The following is a 20,216-nucleotide window of genomic DNA, read 5'->3' on the forward strand; positions in this document are numbered from 1 at the left end:
TGATCTGCAGACATCTGAACTAGGGATTCTCCCTGACCCATGCCTAGTGACAATGGCTAACTTGGATAACATGGCGATAGATGGATAACTTGTGAGTTATCCATCTAAATGTCTTTGAATATGGACCTCTGGATTGTGGTGGAAAATGGTTGTGATGGCTATCAAATTGAGAGCGGAGACCTTAGCGAAATTAATGGATATAAAGGCAGGTCAGAGGGACACAGGCAATAGCCACCACCATATGTCCTGACACATCAAGAAATGCTCCAGCTGCGGCGTGCTAAAAGGTCAGTAGTTTGTGAATGAGCAATATCATGGTGTATGCTTGATCTGTCATCAGAAACACTCTCCTGGAAGTCTATCCTGGCTTAAATGGATTTCATTTTTGAAGCAGGTATTAGATGCAACTTCTTGAAATGGACCAGAAAATTCCACATTTTGTAAAAGATGGACTGTCTTGTGTAGGGAAAATGATACTTATTCATGAGAGTTCACTGCGATTAGCTAGGAGTCTAGGTTTGGGAAAGAACTTGAATCCCCTGGTGACAAAGGTATGCAGCCACCACTATATGGCATTGGGTAAAGACTCTTGCAGCTGCCAATAAGACAAATGGGAGTAACCTGCACTGGTAGTGGGAAGAATCCACCTTGAAGCGAAGGTAGCACCAAAGGGATGAATGGATGGGCATATGAGCATATACATCTTTTTGACTGAGAATGCACATCCATTCTTGCTGTTGGATAAAAGGGAGAATCATACCAAGGGACTTTCTTTCGAATTCCTCTCGAAGGAGATGTTGGTTCAGAGGTCTCAGACTCAAAATGGGCCCCAATCCTCCTGATATTTTGGGGATGAGGAAATATGGGTGGTAAATACCCAGTCCATGCTGGGATGCAAAGACTGGTCACCTCAGTCATTGGCAAAGACATGATTGCCCTGCTTGGCAAAGCAGCGTCGAGTGAGATAGATGCAGCCCAAGATTCAAACAGTATGGAGGGAAAAGTATCCAGGAGAAATGCAGATGGTATCCATAGTCCATGATTTAGAGGATCTAGAGGTCCTTCAATATCTGGTGCCATATCTCCAAGAAGAACTGAATCTCAACCATTTATGAAACAGTGTTTGGACTGGACTTGTTGTGTAGTTGTAGCTGATAGCATGCATGCTGCCGGAGTCTGCTGGAAGTTGATACTGATGTGGGGGAAGAGGCAATAGGCAATACAGCTTGAAAAGTTGAAACTGACGCCTCTGAAGATGATCATTGGTAAGCTTAGAAAGTGTGTGGGCCCCTCGATAGGGTTGGAACCAGGGCCGGATATAAGATTTTGTCGCCCAGAGGCAGAATGCCACAGCAGTGCTCCTTCTGAAGCTGTGCATTGTGCTTGATGACCCTGCCTCACTGATGCTGACTTCAAATTCTTTCATGCAGGCTCTAGTTCGATGCAGGGCAATTGTATTTCTCAACCGTGTGGTTTAGATTTTGGCCAAAGAGAGAGTTATTGAGTAACTCCTACTTGACTCATTTTCCGGTAAGGCAAAAGGTACTGCACTGCAGGAGGAGGATTTATTACAGCTCCTGTGAGACTCACTCAATTCCTCTATGTCCTGGAGTGTTGAGAAATGGGATACCTGTTTGTTTGTTTATTTATTTATTTAAACTTTTTTTTTTTATACCGAGTTATAGCTAGCAGCCTTCACCCCGGTTTACAAGTACAACAACCTATTACATTTAGCATTGAACTGAGAGAACTGGGGAAAACAACAAACTAACTTATTAAAAGCAGCTTCAAAACGTTTATAGCAGGGTATATCTGTGATCAAACCATTTAATTTCTATCTTAAAATGTTCTGTGTCAGTAGTCTTAGTAGTGCCATTGCATATCCGATAAAGGTTATGCATGGGATGTTGAGAGCTATTAACCAATACCGTCTTTGAATGTTTGACGGAATATCCATGTTTTGAGCTCTTTTTTAAATGACTTAATGTTGCTTTGTGAGCTCAAGTACTCTGGTAGTGAGTTCCATAGTTTCGGACCAGCGATGGATATGGCTCTGTTCCTTGTGGTGGATAGCTTGGCTAATGGTAGTGGTGGTATTTCTAGCTGTAATTTACTTGCTGTTCTAGTCGTACGTTGCGATCTATTTATTTATTTATTTATTTATTTTTCTATACTGAAGTTCCTGTAAGAATACAATGTAACTACAAAAATTCGCTAAGGAGCGTTACATAGAACAGTGAGGCAATTAAATAAGGAACGAGTTATAAATTAACCTATCGTAACGGCAACTTGTTATAACGTATAGCTTAACATATCGTAACATATCATAACTATAACTTAACAGATTGTATAACTCAACATATCGTCATATTTTGTAACAAACAAGGCGTCTTAGAGGAGCGCTTATGACATGTAATTGAGACAACATTGCGCTTAGGACAGGTAATTGAGACAACATTGCATAACCAGATATATCAAAACATAACATGGCATCTTAGGGAAAGCGTGGGAAAGAAGACTAAGAATCATAATAGGAGCGAAAATTGATTAAGAAACATAATATAAGCGAAAATTGATTAAGAATCATAATGGGAGTGAAGTTGACAAACTAAGTCGACTGATTGGGGTGTCAGAGGAGGAATTGAAAGTCTGATATGGCTAGGATTAAGAGTATGTGAAAGCTGGAGTCTGGCGTCTAGGAAGGAAAGGGTTAGGGGTCAGGGAAGGCTAGGCTAAATAGCCATGTTTTAAGTCTTTTTTTGAAAGAAGATGTGCAATGCTCTTGCCTGAGGTCCGGAGGTAATGCATTCCATTGATGAGGACCTGCTGTCGATAGGGCCCTCTTTCTTAAGGATGATTTTGCTTGTGGGGCAAACAGGGTGTCTTTGTAGGCGCTTCTAATTGGTCTGGATGAGGTATGAGGTGTGAATTGAATAGTGGTGTCAAGTGATATGAGGTTGTGTTTAGCTTTATGGATGATCGTGAGGACTTTGAAAAGGATCCTGTACTTGATGGGTAGCCAGTGGAGGTGTTGAAGAGTGGGGGTGATATGATCCCTTTTTTTGGTGTTGGTGAGGATCCTGGCTGCTGAGTTTTGAACCATTTGAAGAGGTTTTATGGTGTTGGCTGGGAGCCCGAGCAGGAGGGAGTTAGAATAGTCTAGTTTTGATAGGATGATGGATTGCAGCACTAATCTAAAATGTTGGAAGTGTAGGAGAGGTTTTAAGTTTCTGAGGACTTATAATCTGAAGAAGCAATCTTTCGCGGTGGTGTTCACAAAGTTCTTTAGGGTGAGCTGGTTATCTAGGATAACGCCTAGATCTCTGACGAATAGGGAGGATTTAATAGAAGGCGTTTGACAAAGTTCCTCATGAGAGGCTTCTAGGAAAAGTAAAAAGTCATGGGATAGGTGGCGATGTCCTTTCGTGGATTGCAAACTGGCTAAAAGACAGGAAACAGAGAGTAGGATTAAATGGGCAATTTTCTCAGTGGAAGGGAGTGGACAGTGGAGTGCCTCAGGGATCTGTATTGGGACCCTTACTGTTCAATATATTTATAAATGATCTGGAAAGAAATACGACGAGTGAGATAATCAAATTTGCAGATGACACAAAATTGTTCAGAGTAGTTAAATCACAAGCAGATTGTGATAAATTGCAGGAAGACCTTGTGAGACTGGAAAATTGGGCATCCAAATGGCAGATGAAATTTAATGTGGATAAGTGCAAGGTGATGCATATAGGGAAAAATAACCCATGCTATAATTACACGATGTTGGGTTCCATATTAGGTGCTACAACCCAAGAAAGAGATCTAGGTGTCATAGTGGATAACACATTGAAATCGTCAGTTCAGTGTGCTGCGACAGTCAAAAAAGCAAACAGAATGTTGGGAATTATTAGAAAAGGAATGATGAATAAAACGGAAAATGTCATAATGCCTCTGTATCGCTCCATGGTGAGACCGCACCTTGAATACTGTGTACAATTCTGGTCGCCGCATCTCAAAAAAGATATAATTGCGATGGAGAAGGTACAGAGAAGGGCTACCAAAATGATAAGGGGAATGGAACAACTCCCCTATGAGGAAAGACTATAGAGGTTAGGACTTTTCAGCTTGGAGAAGAGACGACTGAGGGGGGATATGATAGAGGTGTTTAAAATCATGAGAGGTCTAGAACGGGTAGATGTGAATCGGTTATTTACTCTTTCGGATAGTAGAAAGACTAGGGGACACTCCATGAAGTTAGCATGGGGCACATTTAAAACTAATCGGAGAAAGTTCTTTTTTACTCAACGCACAATTAAACTCTGGAATTTGTTGCCAGAGAATGTGGTTCGTGCAGTTAGTATAGCTGTGTTTAAAAAAGGATTGGATAAGTTCTTGGAGGAGAAGTCCATTCCCTGCTATTAAGTTCACTTAGAGAATAGCCACTGCCATTAGCAATGGTTACATGGAATAGACTTAGTTTTTGGGTACTTGCCAGGTTCTTATGGCCTGGATTGGCCACTGTTGGAAACAGGATGCTGGGCTTGATGGACCCTTGGTCTGACCCAGTATGGCATTTTCTTATGTTCTTATGATAGAATGGGAGGAGGGTGGTGGAATTGGAGGTGTGGTGAGGATTTCCTTTGAGATGATGAGAATCTCGGTTTTGTCGCTATTTAGGACCAGGTTGAGAGTGGAAAGTAGATGGTTAATTTCTTGGAGGCAGGTGTTCCAGTGGTTAAAAGTTTTTTGAAGTGAGTCTTTGATCGGGATGAGGATTTGGACATCGTCGGCGTAAAGATAGTGGGGTAGTTTTAGCTTTGTGAGTAGGTGGCAGAGTGGTAGAAGGTAGATGTTGAAGAGTGTTGGGGATAGGGAGGATCCTTGTGGGACACCCAGGTTGGAGCGTACTGGAGGAGATTCTTTATTGTTGATCCTGACTTTGTAGAACCTGTTGGACAGGAAGGATTTGAACCAACAAAGTGCAAGTCCTTTGACGCCAATGTCTGTTAGTCGTTCGAGAAGGATATTATGGTTCACAGTGTCAAATGCTGCGGACAGATCTAGGAGAGCAAGCAGATAAGTTTGACCTTTTTCCATGTTTAGTAGGATAGTGTCTGCCAGGGATATGAACAGGGTTTCTGTGCTTCGTGTTTTGCGAAATCCGTGTTGCGTGGGGGAGAGAATGTTGTGCTCCTTGAGATAATCTGATAGCTGTTTGTTGACTATTTTTTCCATGATTTTAGCAATCATGGGAAGGTTAGCTATTGGGCGGAAGCTAGATGGGTCAGTAGGAGATAAGTTCGACTTTTTTAGAATAGGTTTAAGAATAGCGAGCTTAAGAGGGTCTGGCACTGATCCTTGGGATAAAGAGAAGTTAATGATATCTGAGATTGGTTTTGAGATGGTATTTGGGATGTTGAAAAGCAGGTTTGGCGGTATCGGGTCCGAAGGATGTGAAGCTGGTTTCATTTTTTTGAGGATATTTTCTACTTCCAGTGATGATGTTAGTTCGAACATTTCAAGCATTGAGTTTGGTTTCGGTGAAGAGGGGAGGGCGATAGAAGGTGTTCCAGGGGGCGTGTGAAATGATGCGGTTAGGTTATTGATTTTTTTCACGAAGAATTGTGCAAGTTCAGTGGCTTTGTTGAGTGCCAAGTCATCAGGAATGGTGGAGGGGGATGGCTTGGTGAGTGCTGAGACGTATGCGAAGAGAGCTTTTGTGTCGAAGATGAAGTGGTGGATTTTCTTGGCAAAGAAGTCTTTCTTCATTCTGAGAATGGCGATCCTGTAAGCGTTAAGAAGGGATTTGTAGGCTGCAAGTGTAGAGGTAGATGGATTTTTACGCCATTGGTGTTCTTTTCTCCTTAGGTCTTGTTTAAGGGCTTTTAGGTCTGGGGTGAACCATGGTTTTCTGTTCTGTGAGGATGGGCATATGACTTTGATGGAGGTAGGGCAAACTTGATCAGCAACTTTTGAGGTTATATTTATCCATGATTTGATGGCTGCGTCTGCGTCTGAGAGGTCGAGTGGAATTAGTTCTTTTGAGAGGTGGTAGTTGAGGTGGTCAGAGGGGCAGGGTTTTCTGAATTGTATGGTAGTTTAGGGGAAGGATAGTGAGGGGCGTTCTTTGATCTTCATCGATGTGGAGATGATTCGGTGGTCCAACCAAGGGACTGGAGAGCTGTCAGGCGTGGAGGAGATGGAGATGCTGTCATTTATGAAAATAAGGTAAAGGGTGTGGCCCTCAGTGTGTGTGGGGCAGGTAACTATTTGAGAGAAGCCGAGGTAGCTGAGTGAAGAGAGTAGAGTTTCGCAGTTGTTAGATTGAGGGAAAGCGTCTACATGCAAATTAAAATCTCCCAGTATAATAGCTGGTTCGGTTGCGTTAATGTGTTTCGTTATGAGTTCAATGATGGGAGAGGGGTTGGATTCAAGGATTCCTGGAGGAGCGTAGACAAGACAGATTTGGAGGTGAGGTGATTTGAAAAGGGCCACTTCAATGTTGTGAGTAGAGTTGGAAAGTTGTAAGGTGAGGCCTGTCCCTTTTTTTGCTGCTAGTAGAAGTCCACCTCCTCTTTTCTTAAGTCTTGGTATGGAAAAGAGATCGTACAGATGAAAGGGAAGATCGTTTGTGATGACTATGTCCATGGGTTTCAGCCATGTTTCCGTGATGGCACAGATGTCTGGGCTGACTTCTAAGAGGTAGTCGTTGAGGATGTGTGATTTTTTGGTGAGTGATTGGGCGTTGATAAGTGAGAGAGTGAAGAGTGAGAGACCCAATAGCTGTGTGAATGGAGAAATCATAATTGGTAAGAATCTCTGTTGTCGGGTGGAGGGAGGGTCGATTATTGTAGCATGATTTTTTCTGTTTTTCAGGTGGTGTTTAATTGATGGGATGGTGAAGGTTCACATTTTTCTGATTGCAAAGAGGGGATCTCCAGTGAGGTCGTGGGGTGGATGAGAGGGTAAGTGACAGGCGGAGGTGAAGGTAGCTTCCAGTTAGGGGAGAGTCCGATGCTGGATCCAAATGTAAGGGGAAAGAGAAAGCGCTATTATAACTCTGTGGAGAGAGTAAAGTTAGGGGCTACTCCTGTGGGGCTGCACTAAGGGGCGCACAAAGGGGCTGGCCCCTTTGTCGTGCTTCTTTGGCGCGCGACGCCGGGAAGAGCGGCTGGGATTTAAATCCCCCGCTTACCGCTGCTGCTAACGTCTCGGAGGGGCTCCGTCCCGATAGGCTGCGTCTTGGATGGGCGGAGCGGAGGGCGTAGCCGCGTGGCCGGAGCTGGAGCCACGGAGGTGAGTGCTGTGTGGGTTAGGCCTTGCCCCGACGGGCTTCAGCGCCGGATGCACAGGCCTGGAGATGCCGTCTCGGTCACGTGGAGCGGCGGCGGCGATCGCGTTGGGAAAGGGTATATGTGTATATGTATGACATTGTCAAGGGCCGTGTTATCTGTTTTGTAAATTGCGTTGTGTAGAATTGTTAGTATTTTGAACTCAATTCTTTTTTCGACTGGTAGCCAGTGTAGATTGTTGAGCACGGGTGTGATGTGGTCTGATTTCTTTTTGCCAATTAGGACTCTCGCTACGGCATTCTGAAGTAGTTGAAGTGGTTTTAAGGTCACTTTGGGTAGACCTATCAAGAGTGAATTGCAGTAGTAAAGGCTGGTGAAGATGAGAGATTGTAAGACGGTTCTGAAATCTTGGTGGTGAAGCATTGGTTTTAGGTGTTTAAGAATTTGGAGTTTGTGGAAACCTTCTTTTGTTTTTGTTGTGATGTGCTTTTTGTAGGTTAGTTCACTGTCAATCCAAATACCGAGGTCTTTTACGTTGTCTTTAAGTTGTATGTGGATGCTGTCTATTTGAAAAGATGGAGTGGTTTTGGATCCTGAGTTTTTTCTTTCGATTAGGATGCATTCAGTTTTGCTCATGTTTAGACATAACTTTAGGTGGTTTAGCATATTTTTGATCGACTCCAGGTAAGAGGCAGCTAGTATCATTGCATTTTCGGTGGTGGATATAACTGGAATGAGGAGTTGTATGTCGTCAGCATACATGTAGTAAGATATGCCTAGGCTTGATAGGAGATGGCATAGAGGAAGTAGATAGATATTAAAAAGTGTGGCCGAAAGAGCGGACCCTTGTGGCACTCCTGTTTCAAGGGGGATGGCTTCTGATGCGTTGTTGTTGATGGCGACTTTGAAGTATCTGTCTTTTAGATAAGAAGTGAACCAATCAAGAGTTTTGCCTGAGAGCCCTATGTTTGCTAGACCAGATATTAGCTTTTTGTGGTCAACTGTGTCAAATGCTGCGGAAAGGTCGAGAAGGATTAGTATGTGACCTATTTTGTTATCAAAGCCTCTTAGTATATTATTGGATAGGTTGAGCAGTAGAGTTTCCGTGCTGAGGTTTTTCCTAAAGCCGTGTTGGGTGGGATGTAGTATTTTGTAGTTCTCGAGGTGTTCATTGAGTTGTTTCAGGACCGCTTTCTCTGTCAGTTTTGCAAGTAGGGGTAGATTAGATATTGGGCGGTAGTTGTTCAGGTCGTTTGGGTTCAGGTTCTTTCTTTTTAGTATTGGTCTGAAGCAATTTTTAACTTTACTGGTAGCTCACCTTCTTCGAGAGATTTATTGATAATTGCTGCTACTGTTGGGGCTATGAAATGAGCAATTTCCTTTAGCTCTCGTGTGGAGATGGTGTCTAGGTCATGGTGGGCTGGGTTTATTTTTCTTAGCATTTTTTCTGTTTCCGTGGAGGAGATTGGTTCGAAGTTAGCCCATGGAGTTGTATTTGAAATGGCTATTTGGTTTTCTTCAATCGAGGAGTTGTTGAGGGCATCCGTTATTTTGGTTATTTTGTTCTTGAAGAACGTCGCTAAGTCTTGGCTTAAATTTTTGGATTCGGTTGTGTTGGAGTTGATGTTTTCAGAAATGAGGTTGTTTACTATGTTGTAAAGGGATTTGTAGTTATTGGAGGAGTTTTTGATCTTTTGGCTGTAGTAGTCACGTTTAGTATTCAGAATCATTTTTTTACAAGCGGCTAGTTGCGTGCGATATCTCTGCAGTGTCATGGTACACTTGTCTTTTTGCCAATCTTTTTCACATTTCCTAAGGTTGGATTTCATGTTTCTTAGTTGAGAGTTGAACCATGGGTTCTGTTGTTCCCTATGCTTTTTTAACTGTTTAAGTTTCTCAGGGTTGATAGTATTTGCGGTGTCTTCTGTAATTTGGAACCAGGAATTGATAGCGTTGTTTATATTTGAGAGGTCCAGATTTGCTAGTTGTTTTCCAAGTTCTTGTTGGAGAAGGTTGGTTTGGAAGGGTGTTTCGGTATTTGAAGGCATGTTGTGATTCGCTTGTTTTTGTTGAGTTGTTGATGTTTGCTTTCGTCTTGCATTGTAAGAGGTAGTGATCGGACCAGGGGACTGGTCTGTATGTAATAGATGTGTCTGAGAAATAGTTATTGATGAAAATCAGGTCCAGTGTATGTCCCGCTTTGTGTGTGGGGTTGTTCACTTGTAGGTTGCAATTTAGACTTCATAGCTTGTCTAGTAGGGTTTGGCAATTTTGTGATCTGGGACTTGTATCTGTGTGAAGATTGAAGTCGCCAAGGATGATAGTAGGTTTTTTCATACTGTTTGTTATTAGGAATTTCAGTAGCGGAGAGATATCATTATCTAGAAGCTTGGGCGGGCAGTATACTAGGCATATTTGTAAGTTTTGTGAGTCAAAGAGAGATATTTCAAATTGTTTTGGGAGATTGTGTGGGATCACTTTCACTGAGAAATGTTTTTTTATAATAAGGATCAGTCCACCTCCTCTTCGGTTCTTGCGAGGGATTGAAAAAATGTCATATACACTGTTGTCTATTTGGTTCATTAAGACTTGGTTGGTATTTTTGAACCATATTTCGGTTAAAGCTATGAAATCGGAGTTTTTTTCTTGTAGTATATCAGATATTAACATGTATTTTTTGGTTAAGGATTGAGCATTTATGAGAAGGAAGGTGAGGCATAGTATGTTTTTGATATGTTTCGCTAGTGGTATGTTTATTAGGTATCTGTGTCTTGTCTGATGAGGCATGTTGGTAGATGTCGCCATCTTTGGTATGTGATGAATTTCGTTGATGTTTTTATGTTTAGCTGGTGTGAATTAGTTGAGAGAAGGAAGAGTGTTGGGGGATGTTGTTATAGATGTGGGAGCTGTACGAGATCGATATTTATGTTTGGATAGATTAGGATGATTGCTGAAGGATTAATTTTTATGAGATCTGGATGAGAGCTGGAGTATGCCTGGTGAGATCGGATGCGTGCTGGATGGTGTTTGATGTGATTACTGAGAGATGGAGTTTGATGAGGTGAGATGAGATCCGGATGCGTGCTGGAGTCTGCTTGCTGAGATCTGATGCGTGTTGGATGGAGTTTGATGAGATCAGGGTGAGTGCTGGATGGTGATTGATGAGATTATGATGAGTGTTGGAGGGTGCTTGATGAGATCAGACTGAGTGCTGTAGAATGAAGTTTGGTGAGATTTGAAGAGATCCTGATGTGTGCTGGAGTATGCTTGATGAGATCCAGATGAGTGCTTGAGGGTGTTTGATGAGCTCAGTATGGGTGCTGGAGTATGCTTAGAGAGGTCAGGATAAGTGCTGGAGTATGTGTGATGATGTCGGAATGATTGCAGGATGGTGCTTGAGGAGGTTGGCTGATTGCTGGCAGAAGCTGGATGGATGTTTGAAAAGGTAGGATGAATGCCGAGGAAGGTTTTGTGAATGCTGGAGTTTGGACGTATGAGGCGGTGTTGACTGCGAATGGGAGAGGCCCCAGTCCTGGTTCCTGGGGTGCGCTAAGGGGCAGGCCCTTTAGGTCGTGCTCCTTCGGATGCACGACGCCCGGCGCGCGACGCCGGTGGGAGGCACAACGATTTAAAGACCTTCTCTGCGCCCTCTGATAGGCCTGATGCCTCTCAGGGGGTGCGGCAGACTCACCGCGTTGGATCTGCAGCTTCGCTTTTTTCTCTCTTTCCTTCTTCTTTCTTTACTTTTCTTTTCTTTCTTCTCAGCTCCCTTTTGCCTCCTCTGCACGGCTCGCCGATTTTGCAAGCGGGCTGAGCGGGCAAAGGTGAGAGAAATTATTCCTTTATTGTTGCAGGTTGGGAACTACTCAATGTAGGTTTCTTCTCCATTTTGAGGAGGCAAAAGTCATTTTTTTATAATTATTATAATATTGAAAAGTGTTATGTGGATGCTACACTGCAGCAAAGCAAACAAAAGTAATAAAAATGAAGAAAAAATGAAAAACAAAATGTAAAGGCTTTTGAAAAAAAAATATCTGGAGAGACTGAGTACATGTCTGTGCTGTGCTCAGACAAAAAAATGACTGAAGAAGCTCTCAAGGCAACTCTCACACGACAACTCCTGCACTTGCTCAGTAGAGCTTAAAGCTCTACTAGCTAGGAGAGACAAGTCCGTTCAGTGCTGCCAGATAATATCACCCAGAGACCATGGCTAATTCAGCCTACTTGCTGATGTAAAAAATATTTTTTTCATACAACGCACAATTAAGCTCTGGAATTCATTGTCAAAGGATGTGGTAAAGGCGGCTAATGTAGCTGGGTTTAAAAAAGGACTGGACAAGTCCCTGGAGGAAAAATCCATAATCTGTTATTAACCAGGTAGACTTGGGGAAAGCTACCGCTTATCCCTGGATGTAAGCAGCATGGAATCTTTCTACTATTTGGGATCCTACCAGGTTCTTGTGACGTGGATCACAAACAGGATATTGGGTTTAATAGACTCTTGGTTTGACCTAGTATGGCAGTTCTTATTTTCTTAATCCAATCTATAATTTATTTTTATCTTCAGACATCATTATCCGTAGATCATTTTGCCCTGACCCAATGAACAAAGCATAGCTCGTGAAAGCTATGGTAGTCTAATAGAAAGGTATGAGGTATACATTTTCTAAATGACCTTTTTATGGATCTAAGTGGATTAACACACAGTGAAGAAAAGATAAAGCTTGTGTTCCATCAATGCCTTACTTTGAGGGAATTTCCTGAGGAGACGCAAAACCATGCCACAAAATATTGCGAAGATTTAGACTTTTGGGTGACCCAAGAAACACTTTCAGCACATCCATCTAGTTCAGAGAAAGAAAACAAAGTATGCAATAAGAACACAATGTGTCAGCTAAGGGTTTCCCATGAATATGTTTCCATGAGCAATCTCTTTCCTTCAGTACCATAAAAACAATTCAAATCTTTACAATTTTAACACATGGACAATGTTATATATATATATATACATATACACACACACAAGCACGTATAAATACACACAACCTTTGCAAGGCACCTTGGGCAGAGTCCTTTATACTTTCCTTCTCTACCATTTTTCCTATCCTTCCTCTCTCCTTTTTCCCCTTTGTGGCTTCTTTTACCTACCTCAGGGACTATTGAAGGAGAACAAAGTAGAAGCAAAGGTACAGCCAGTAGAAAGAAGCAGCAGCACGGGCCACAGTGACTCGAAGCAAGAGTAGTGTTGCCAGTCTTCATGGCCCCTCCTCTCTCTACTAGTGCATTTCCTATTTCAAAGCAAAAGTGTGAGGTTAGGAGGAAGAGGGTCTGCAGGGCTGGTAGCATTTTTCCGAGTTCCCATAATCCATGCTGCTATGTGGGAAGTAGGGATGTGCAGAGGGTACGGATTCGTCCGATTCGGTATTTGTATTCGTCAGTGGGCAAATACGTTGCATTCGTTCAATGGCGCCCCCGATACGTTGATACATGCATTTGTTTTCCGGTTCCCATTAAAGTCAATGAAGAAGTATTTGCAGCCTATTTTTGGCTGCAGAATTGGGATTTTATTATCAATTTTGATGAAACATCTGGGGAGCAATCATCAGAACAACAAAAGAACTCCAAGGTACTTAGACTGTGGCAAAGTGGCACCAAAGTGGCATGAATAGCCAAAGGTACTTTAAAGGGGCAAAGGGGTACCAGGAGTGGCAAGAATGCTTCAACAGAGGTGCAAAGCAGCAGCAAGAGTGTCAAAAACACACCACAGCTTCAAAAGAGAGCACCGATAACAGATGCATGAACCCTCGAAGACAGCACAACAGGCAAAGCCGCAAGACAAGTGGCATCAACATTCTACAGCACAATGAAGGGGGAACATAACAAGCAGAAAGACTAGCACCAACACACTGAGCAACTATGATAGTGGCCAGAACACCACAAGTAGTTGAGTGAGTCATCTGGTGTATAGCAGCAAGGCACAGAGGGCAGATACAGGCTAATTACACCTGGGGAGAGTTCCCTTTCCTTTGCGCAGGAAAGGGCTCCCTAGAATGGGTTCGCCCCTAGAGTGGGGTGTTTCCATTAGCGTCTAGTGAGCTCTTGCTGGTCTTTTAAAATCTGGTGGACGTAGCTGATATATAAACAAGAGTTTTCAAGGCCGAGACCGAGGAGGGAGCATGTGAACAGCGGTTCAACATGGGTCAGAGGGTAGATACAGACTGGCTACACTCGGGGAGAGTTTCCTTTCCTTTGAGCCGGGAAGGGCTTCCTTGGAATGGGTTGGCCCCTAGAGTGGAGCACGAGCCTTCAAAGTGTGGCGACTTGGAGCAGGGTGCCATGTGAACAGCGGTTCAACATGGGTCAACAGGTACTAAGAGATAGGCTGCAACACCGGGGAGAGTTCCCTTTCTTTGAGCAGGAAAGAGCTCCAAGGAATGGGTTGGCCCCTAGAGTGGAGCACGAGCCTTCAAAGTGTGGTGACCTGGGGCAGGGTCTCACTGTGAACATGGTCTCACTGTGCTGGCCACAGTCTAAGTACCTTGGAGATCTTTTCTCGTTCTGAACATGAGTCAACAAGGCTAAGAGATAGGTTGCAACACCGGGGAGAGTTCCCTTTCTTTGAGCAGGAAAGGGCTGGCCCCTAGAGTGGATCATGAGCCTTCAAAGCATGGCGAACTGGAGCAGGGTGCCATGTGAACAGCAGTTCAACATGGGTCAACAGGTACTAAGAGATAGGCTGCAACACCGGGGAGAGTTCCCGTTCCTTTGAGCCGGGAAGGGCTTCCTTGGAATGGGTTGGCCCCTAGAGTGGAGCACGAGCCTTAAAAGTGTGGCAACCTGGAGCAGGGTGCCATGTGAACAGAGGTTCAACATGAGTCAACAGGTACTAAGAGATAGGCTGCAACACCAGGGAGTGTTCCCTTTCTTTGAGCAGTAAAGGGCTTACTTGGAATGTGTTGGCCCCTAGAGTGGAGCACAAGCCTTCAAAGCTTGGCGACCTGGAGCAGGGTCTCACTGTGTTTGCCACGTCTAAGTACCTTGGAGATCTTTTCTCATTCTGAACATGGGTCAACAGGTGCTAAGAGATAGGCTACCACACAGGGGAGAGTTTCCTTTCCTTTGAGCAGGAAAGGGCTCCCTGGAATGGGTTGGCCCCTAGAGTGTATAATGGTACAAATTGTTAGGATTTAAGCATTTGCAAACATATCATGACTTCATAAGCAAGATGGAGGAAGTTGTCTTCTCTGCCCTGAAACTAAAGAAAACTGTTTGTTTTATTTAAGGATCCATGCTGTGAAGGATTACTAGTTTGAATTGCCAGAGACTAAGGTTTCCCTTTGCAACGAGGGTTCAGCCGTTAGGACTGGACATAAGGCCTGGACGAACAGGCACAGCAGTCGATGACAGAGGTCAATCCCATTAGGGACATAAGGCCTGGATGAACAGGCACAGCAGTTGAGGACAGAGGTCAATCCCACCCAGGGACATAAGGCCTGAACAGACAGGCATAGCAATCGAGGACAGAGGTCAAGCCCACGTAGGGACATAAGGCCTGAACAAACAGGCATAGCAATCGAGGACAGAGGTCAAGCCCACGTAGGGACATAAGGCCTGGACGAACAGGCACAGCAATCGAGGTCAAACCCTTGTAGGGACATAAGGCATGGACGGACAGGCATAGCAATCGAGGACAGAGGTCAAGCCCACGTAGGGACATAAGGCCTGGATGAACAGGCAGTCGAGGACAGTGGTCAAGCCCACGTAGGGACATAAGGCCTGGTCGGACAGGCACAGCAATCGAGGACAGAGGTCAAGCCCATGTAGGGACATAAGGCCTGGACAAACAGGTACAGAAATCGAGGACAGAGGTCAAGCCCACGTAGGGACTTAAGGCCTGGACGAACAGGCACAGCAATCAAAGACAAACCCTTGTAGGGACATAAGGCCTGGACAGACAGGCACAGCAATCGAGGACAGAGGTCAAGCCCACATAGGGACATAAGGCCTGGACAAACAGGTACAGAAATCGAGGACAGAGGTCAAGCCCACGTAGGGACTTAAGGCCTGGACGAACAGGCACAGCAATCAAAGACAAACCCTTGTAGGGACATAAGGCCTGGACAGACAGGCACAGCAATCGAGGACAGAGGTCAAGCCCACATAGGGACATAAGGCCTGGACAAACAGGCACAGCAGTCAAGGACAGTGGTCAAGCCCACGTAGGGACATAAGGCCTGGACGCACAGGCACAGCGATCGAGGACAAACCCCTGACTGCTAGAAGGGACTGAGGACGTGGCTGACCCTGCTGCTTTTGAACCACTTTATGCTGACTGGAAGGGGTCCCCTGACTGGTACTGCTACCATCCCCAGATGGCAGTACTGTTGTTGGGTGTTGCCTCTTCATATGATGCGTCATGCCAAAATTAGATAGATGTCCCATTTGCTTGCCTCTGCTAATAGCCCTGCCACAGTAACTACACCGAGCAAAACGCGGGTCATCCGTCACTTTAAAGTGGCTCCAGATCGCAGATGTCTTTCGTGATTCTCCCTTCTCTATAGCCTTGGGGGTGGATGCTGGCACAGGAGTTGAAGTAGTGGGTGCACCCTGAGAAGCAATGCCAGGGGCCTCAGTCACCCTCTGTGCCCGTGCTAACTGCTCTTCCTCCTCATCGGTTTCATCTCTCCCCTGCTGCAATGAAGTGGAGGCTAAGACAGGACTAACTGATCCTCCTAAAACTTCGTCAGCTATTACTTCTTCCGTTTCTGATGAGAATCCCACAGTGCAAACAGTGCCTGCACTACATTGTCAACGCTAAGTCGAGACTGCTGTCCCACTGCTGCTTTTGGGTGTCGACATTTTGTCTGGCATGACTCAGCCTTACCTTCCTTCACCTCCAAAACTACAGGGTTAAAAATAGGTGGTGGCAATGGAGATGCATCATGTTTAGATTTCATTTTTTTCCCGATGGAACTGCCTGCCCCTCCAAAGAGTTTAGATTGCAACAGGTCCCTTTTTAACTTTAATGGGGGACTGGCACTAGTGCCTTTTGAAGTGCCTCCTCTGCCAGTCCCAATCACTCGACCACATCTAGCTTTCCCTGACATTATGGATTTAATGTCACTGTCTAGTGCCTACTGGCTGCCCACTGTCACAATGCCCTGCTATGCACTAATGTAATGTGTGTGGTGTGCACACAGAGCTTGCTTGTAAGCACAAAAGAGGAAGACTGGGGATTTCACTGCACAGACTGTCCCAATAATAAACTTGAGTCTGCTAAACTGCCAGCCCACTGGCACTGATGCCCAGTGCACAGAGAGACTGAGTGAGTTCAATTAAACAAATTCAGTTTAAAAAAGCTGGAATTGTTGCACAGCAGGAAAATCGATGAAATATATTTTCCAATGGAAGTTCTAGCAAACTAGCTAAAAATTTAATATATCTCTCCCACCCACAACACCCAAATGGTGCTTGCTTGCAGCTTAGCCCAGAGGGTGAATTAAACAAAATAGCACTGCTAGCAGCTTCTCTGCCCGGCACAGAGAGACCGTCTCAGATCACCTAAATAAACTGCTTAAAAAACAAACAGGGCTAGCTGGCACAGGCACTGCAGCCAAATAAAGAATAAATATCTTTTTCTCTTAAGTAACTAGCCTAGCTAGCAATTCAAATAGATTTCTGAACTCAGACTAGCTCTGAGTGCAGCCACCTTCCGCAGAGACCACCTCCCCACACCACCCCTGCAAAGAAAGTGCATGGCACGCCGCGTGCTTAAGTATATATAGTGCTGGGTCATCAGGAAAATCGTCACCGAGCACTGAATGACAGCACGATTGGCTGCATTCAGTGCATTTCACAAAATGTTATCGCTGATATGTTGCATTCCGGTAACCATGCCAACCTGTCCGACCCACTCTGACAGGGCTATGAGGTCACTGATGAATCACAGGAAAGGGCTGGTTTTTGGCTCTGGATATACCCAAATGGCGTCCTCCGATTCCAAATGGCGGCGAAGAAAAGCATGCGCTGCCAAACGTATGGAATGGATGATATGTTATATTCGTGGGGAGTCGCGATACATTTCGCTTCCCCACGAATACAACGAATAAGGACATATATGTTGCAGACTGCCAATACATCGAAAATGAATGCACACCCCTAGTGGGAAGGTAATGAGGAAGGAAAGGGGAGAGCTGAACAGGAAAGAAGAAGAGAAAGACAGTGATGTGAAAGTGTAGGTAGATAGGGATGATGGGCAGGAGAGAAATAAGCAGTGAGGGTTTTAGGAACTGGGAGGAAGGGAATGAGGATAGGTGAGAGGACGGAAGAAGGAACATGGAGGGAGAAGGGGAGGGGGAAAAGAGGGGGTATGAAAGGAAGAAGGAGAGAGGGGAGGAAGAAGAGGAGAAATAAAGGGGAAAGAAATGTGGCATGGAAGAGAGATATAAGGAAGGAGGAGTAGAGGAAAAAATGAGAGAAAGCGTTGAAGGGTGAAGGATGTATGATAAGACAACAGTATGTAAGTGATGGGGAACAGGATGAGTGCATGAAGAGAAGGAATGTATGAGAGACAGAAGAGGAGAGAGGAAGAGTATAGGCAGGATAAAGTGTAACACAAGGAAAAAGGAAAACAAAATTAATGGGCCTTAGGAATGACATAAGCAAAAGAAAGATGACAACAGCATGGAAAAATATTTAGAGGAAAGGCTGAGAAAATAGAATGTGTTATAGAAGAAAACTCAGAAATTAAAGGCGATATGAAATATGGCAAATGGAAAAATGATTCAATAAGGAAAGGCTAGAGAAATGAAAATAAGAAATCTAAGTAAAAGAAAACAAAAGTGACTTACATCAGGTATTTTGAGGACAGCAGGAAACAATTCATCACAGGTGAGTGATATCAGAGAGCCTGGCTGGTATAGCTGACTTCTTAGCTTCTAGAGCTTTCAGAGCTCTACTGAGCTTGTACAGGAATGAACCGTAGGGATCCTCTCAGTTCTTTAATTAGATAAATAAAGAAGTCAACTCCTGGGGTGGGGGTTCCGGGAGGACTAACATCCTGCTATCTTCAGAGAACACCTGCTACAGGTGAGCAATCTTTATTTTCTCTTAGGACATGCAATATGTGAGAGTTCACACAGGTGGGGAATCTCTAGCTATAGCATACCTTCAAACAAGAAAGGGAAAATACAAAATGAAGAGTGTCAACGGGCATAACAATGTTTTTGTTGGCAACAGAAAAAAGTTAACCAAAAAAACCTTATACATCGGGAGTGTATGGATAGTAATATAACAGAAGTTGCCAGAAGATACCAGAACATGAAAATGAAACTTAAAAACAGCCAAAGGAATGGATTCAGCTTCTGCGCATGTCTCAAGCTACACGAGGAACAGTATTAAAACCCCTAGAAACAAGGCAGGTACATGTGTGAAAATTCACTAATTGGTCAAGGGATAAAGGGAAGGTATACGCAGACACCTGCTGATTGGCTGAAGGTAAACCCTTATAACACTGTGCACAGACGATAGAACAATGAGTAGAGTCTGAGCTTGCACCACTTGATTGTAACGCTCACTGCTCCTAAAGAAACCACGCCTTTCTTTATAATAAATTTCTTAGATTGACTCTTAGAGCTGGTCTTTCTTTACCAAGGTTTTAAACATATGGTGCCGTGACTCGGATTCCCAGGAGTCCTTGCGCAAACCTCCGCGGGACGTCCATCTCAGGTATTGGGCGTGCGGTGGCCGTCCAAGTCTACCGTCTAGTACCAGGTGTTACAAGCACGGCTGGCATCGGTAATCAGCACGCGGGAGCGGTGCTTTACTCAGGGCCGTGTGTGTGGCTGGAGCTCGATTTAGTTTTAATAACCTCGCACGAGACATCTGAACAGGTAAGAATTTAGGACCCCTTCGCATAAAAGGGTCACTGTTGTTATTACTGTTATTGTACACTTGTGTAAAAGTAGGTCTTTTTCTGCGCTTTCGTCTGCACTTTCTTTTCTGCTTCGTTCGCCGTTTTCTTAGACTGCGATGTTCTCTAAGTTACGTTCGCAAAAGACTCCTACCTTTTCTGATGCTGATGCGCCACTTACTCGAGTGCTTGCATTCCTTCGTCAGAACGAAAAGTTGATTAGAGCTTGCCACTTTAAATGGGTCACGTGGGCAGCGAAGGATGCCTTCCTCACCTGGCCTGCGCTTGGATCGTTCAACACTGTTTTGTGGTCCCGTTTGAAAGAATTTATTGATAATAAGTTCGCCTCTGTCGCCGATAAGCTGAAAGAACATCATCAAGTGCATAGTTGGTTTGTTTTAGTTAAATCATTTATTGAAAATGCAAGTTCTCCCTCGCCGAAAGATGAAGATGGCGGAGCCTGCGCGCTCCCGGCTCCTCTTCCGGCTTCCCCTGTTGCTCCTCTTCCGGATCCTGTTACAACACCCCTTTCCCCGCTTACGACTGTCGAAGATACTGGAGATATGCCTCTTGGTGCTCCACTCCCTTACGATACGTCGTCCAACCCACACTCGTACACTGATGTACAGGCACGCCTTCAGCAAATGGCTTTTCCTGCCGTTGCCACCACACCTGCCCAAGCCACACCCCTCAAATTTCCCGCCCCCATGACTGCCATTGGCTACACCCCCTTGGTCCCAGACCGAATCCCACAGCCATCCCCATCTGCGTCACAGCTCATGCCCATTGCTAGTACTCCTATCGTCACAGCGCCCGCCCCATCTCTTCGATTCCACTCCCTCAAGAGGATGAAGGAGGCCTCATTTCTGTCCACGGTACCTTATATTGTACTCCTGTTCCCCCTGCAGCTTCTCCCGATCATAATACCGTCGCCCCTCCTCCTTGCAGCCCCGCTTCCGTTCTTTTTGATGACCTTTTGGGACAGCTAGTATTAGAAGACCCACCTACTTCGTCTCCGTTGC

At 44.6% G+C, this 20,216-nt stretch overlaps 1 protein-coding gene across 6 annotated transcripts in view; it reads right to left on the minus strand.

The window, feature by feature from the left end:
• The window catches only part of ERMARD (ER membrane associated RNA degradation), a 452,987-nt gene that overhangs the window by 256,123 nt on the left and 176,648 nt on the right, over window positions 1-20,216 (minus strand). For all 6 annotated transcript variants that reach the window (XM_029594214.1, XM_029594212.1, XM_029594213.1 and 3 more), the window contains one exon: window positions 12,030-12,127. In XM_029594214.1, the coding sequence (XP_029450074.1) occupies window positions 12,030-12,127 (98 nt within the window). The remainder of the gene's footprint in view (window positions 1-12,029; window positions 12,128-20,216) is intronic.

The sequence above is a fragment of the Rhinatrema bivittatum genome, chromosome 3 (assembly GCF_901001135.1).
Source record: "Rhinatrema bivittatum chromosome 3, aRhiBiv1.1, whole genome shotgun sequence".
NCBI classification, from domain to species: Eukaryota; Metazoa; Chordata; class Amphibia; order Gymnophiona; family Rhinatrematidae; genus Rhinatrema; species Rhinatrema bivittatum.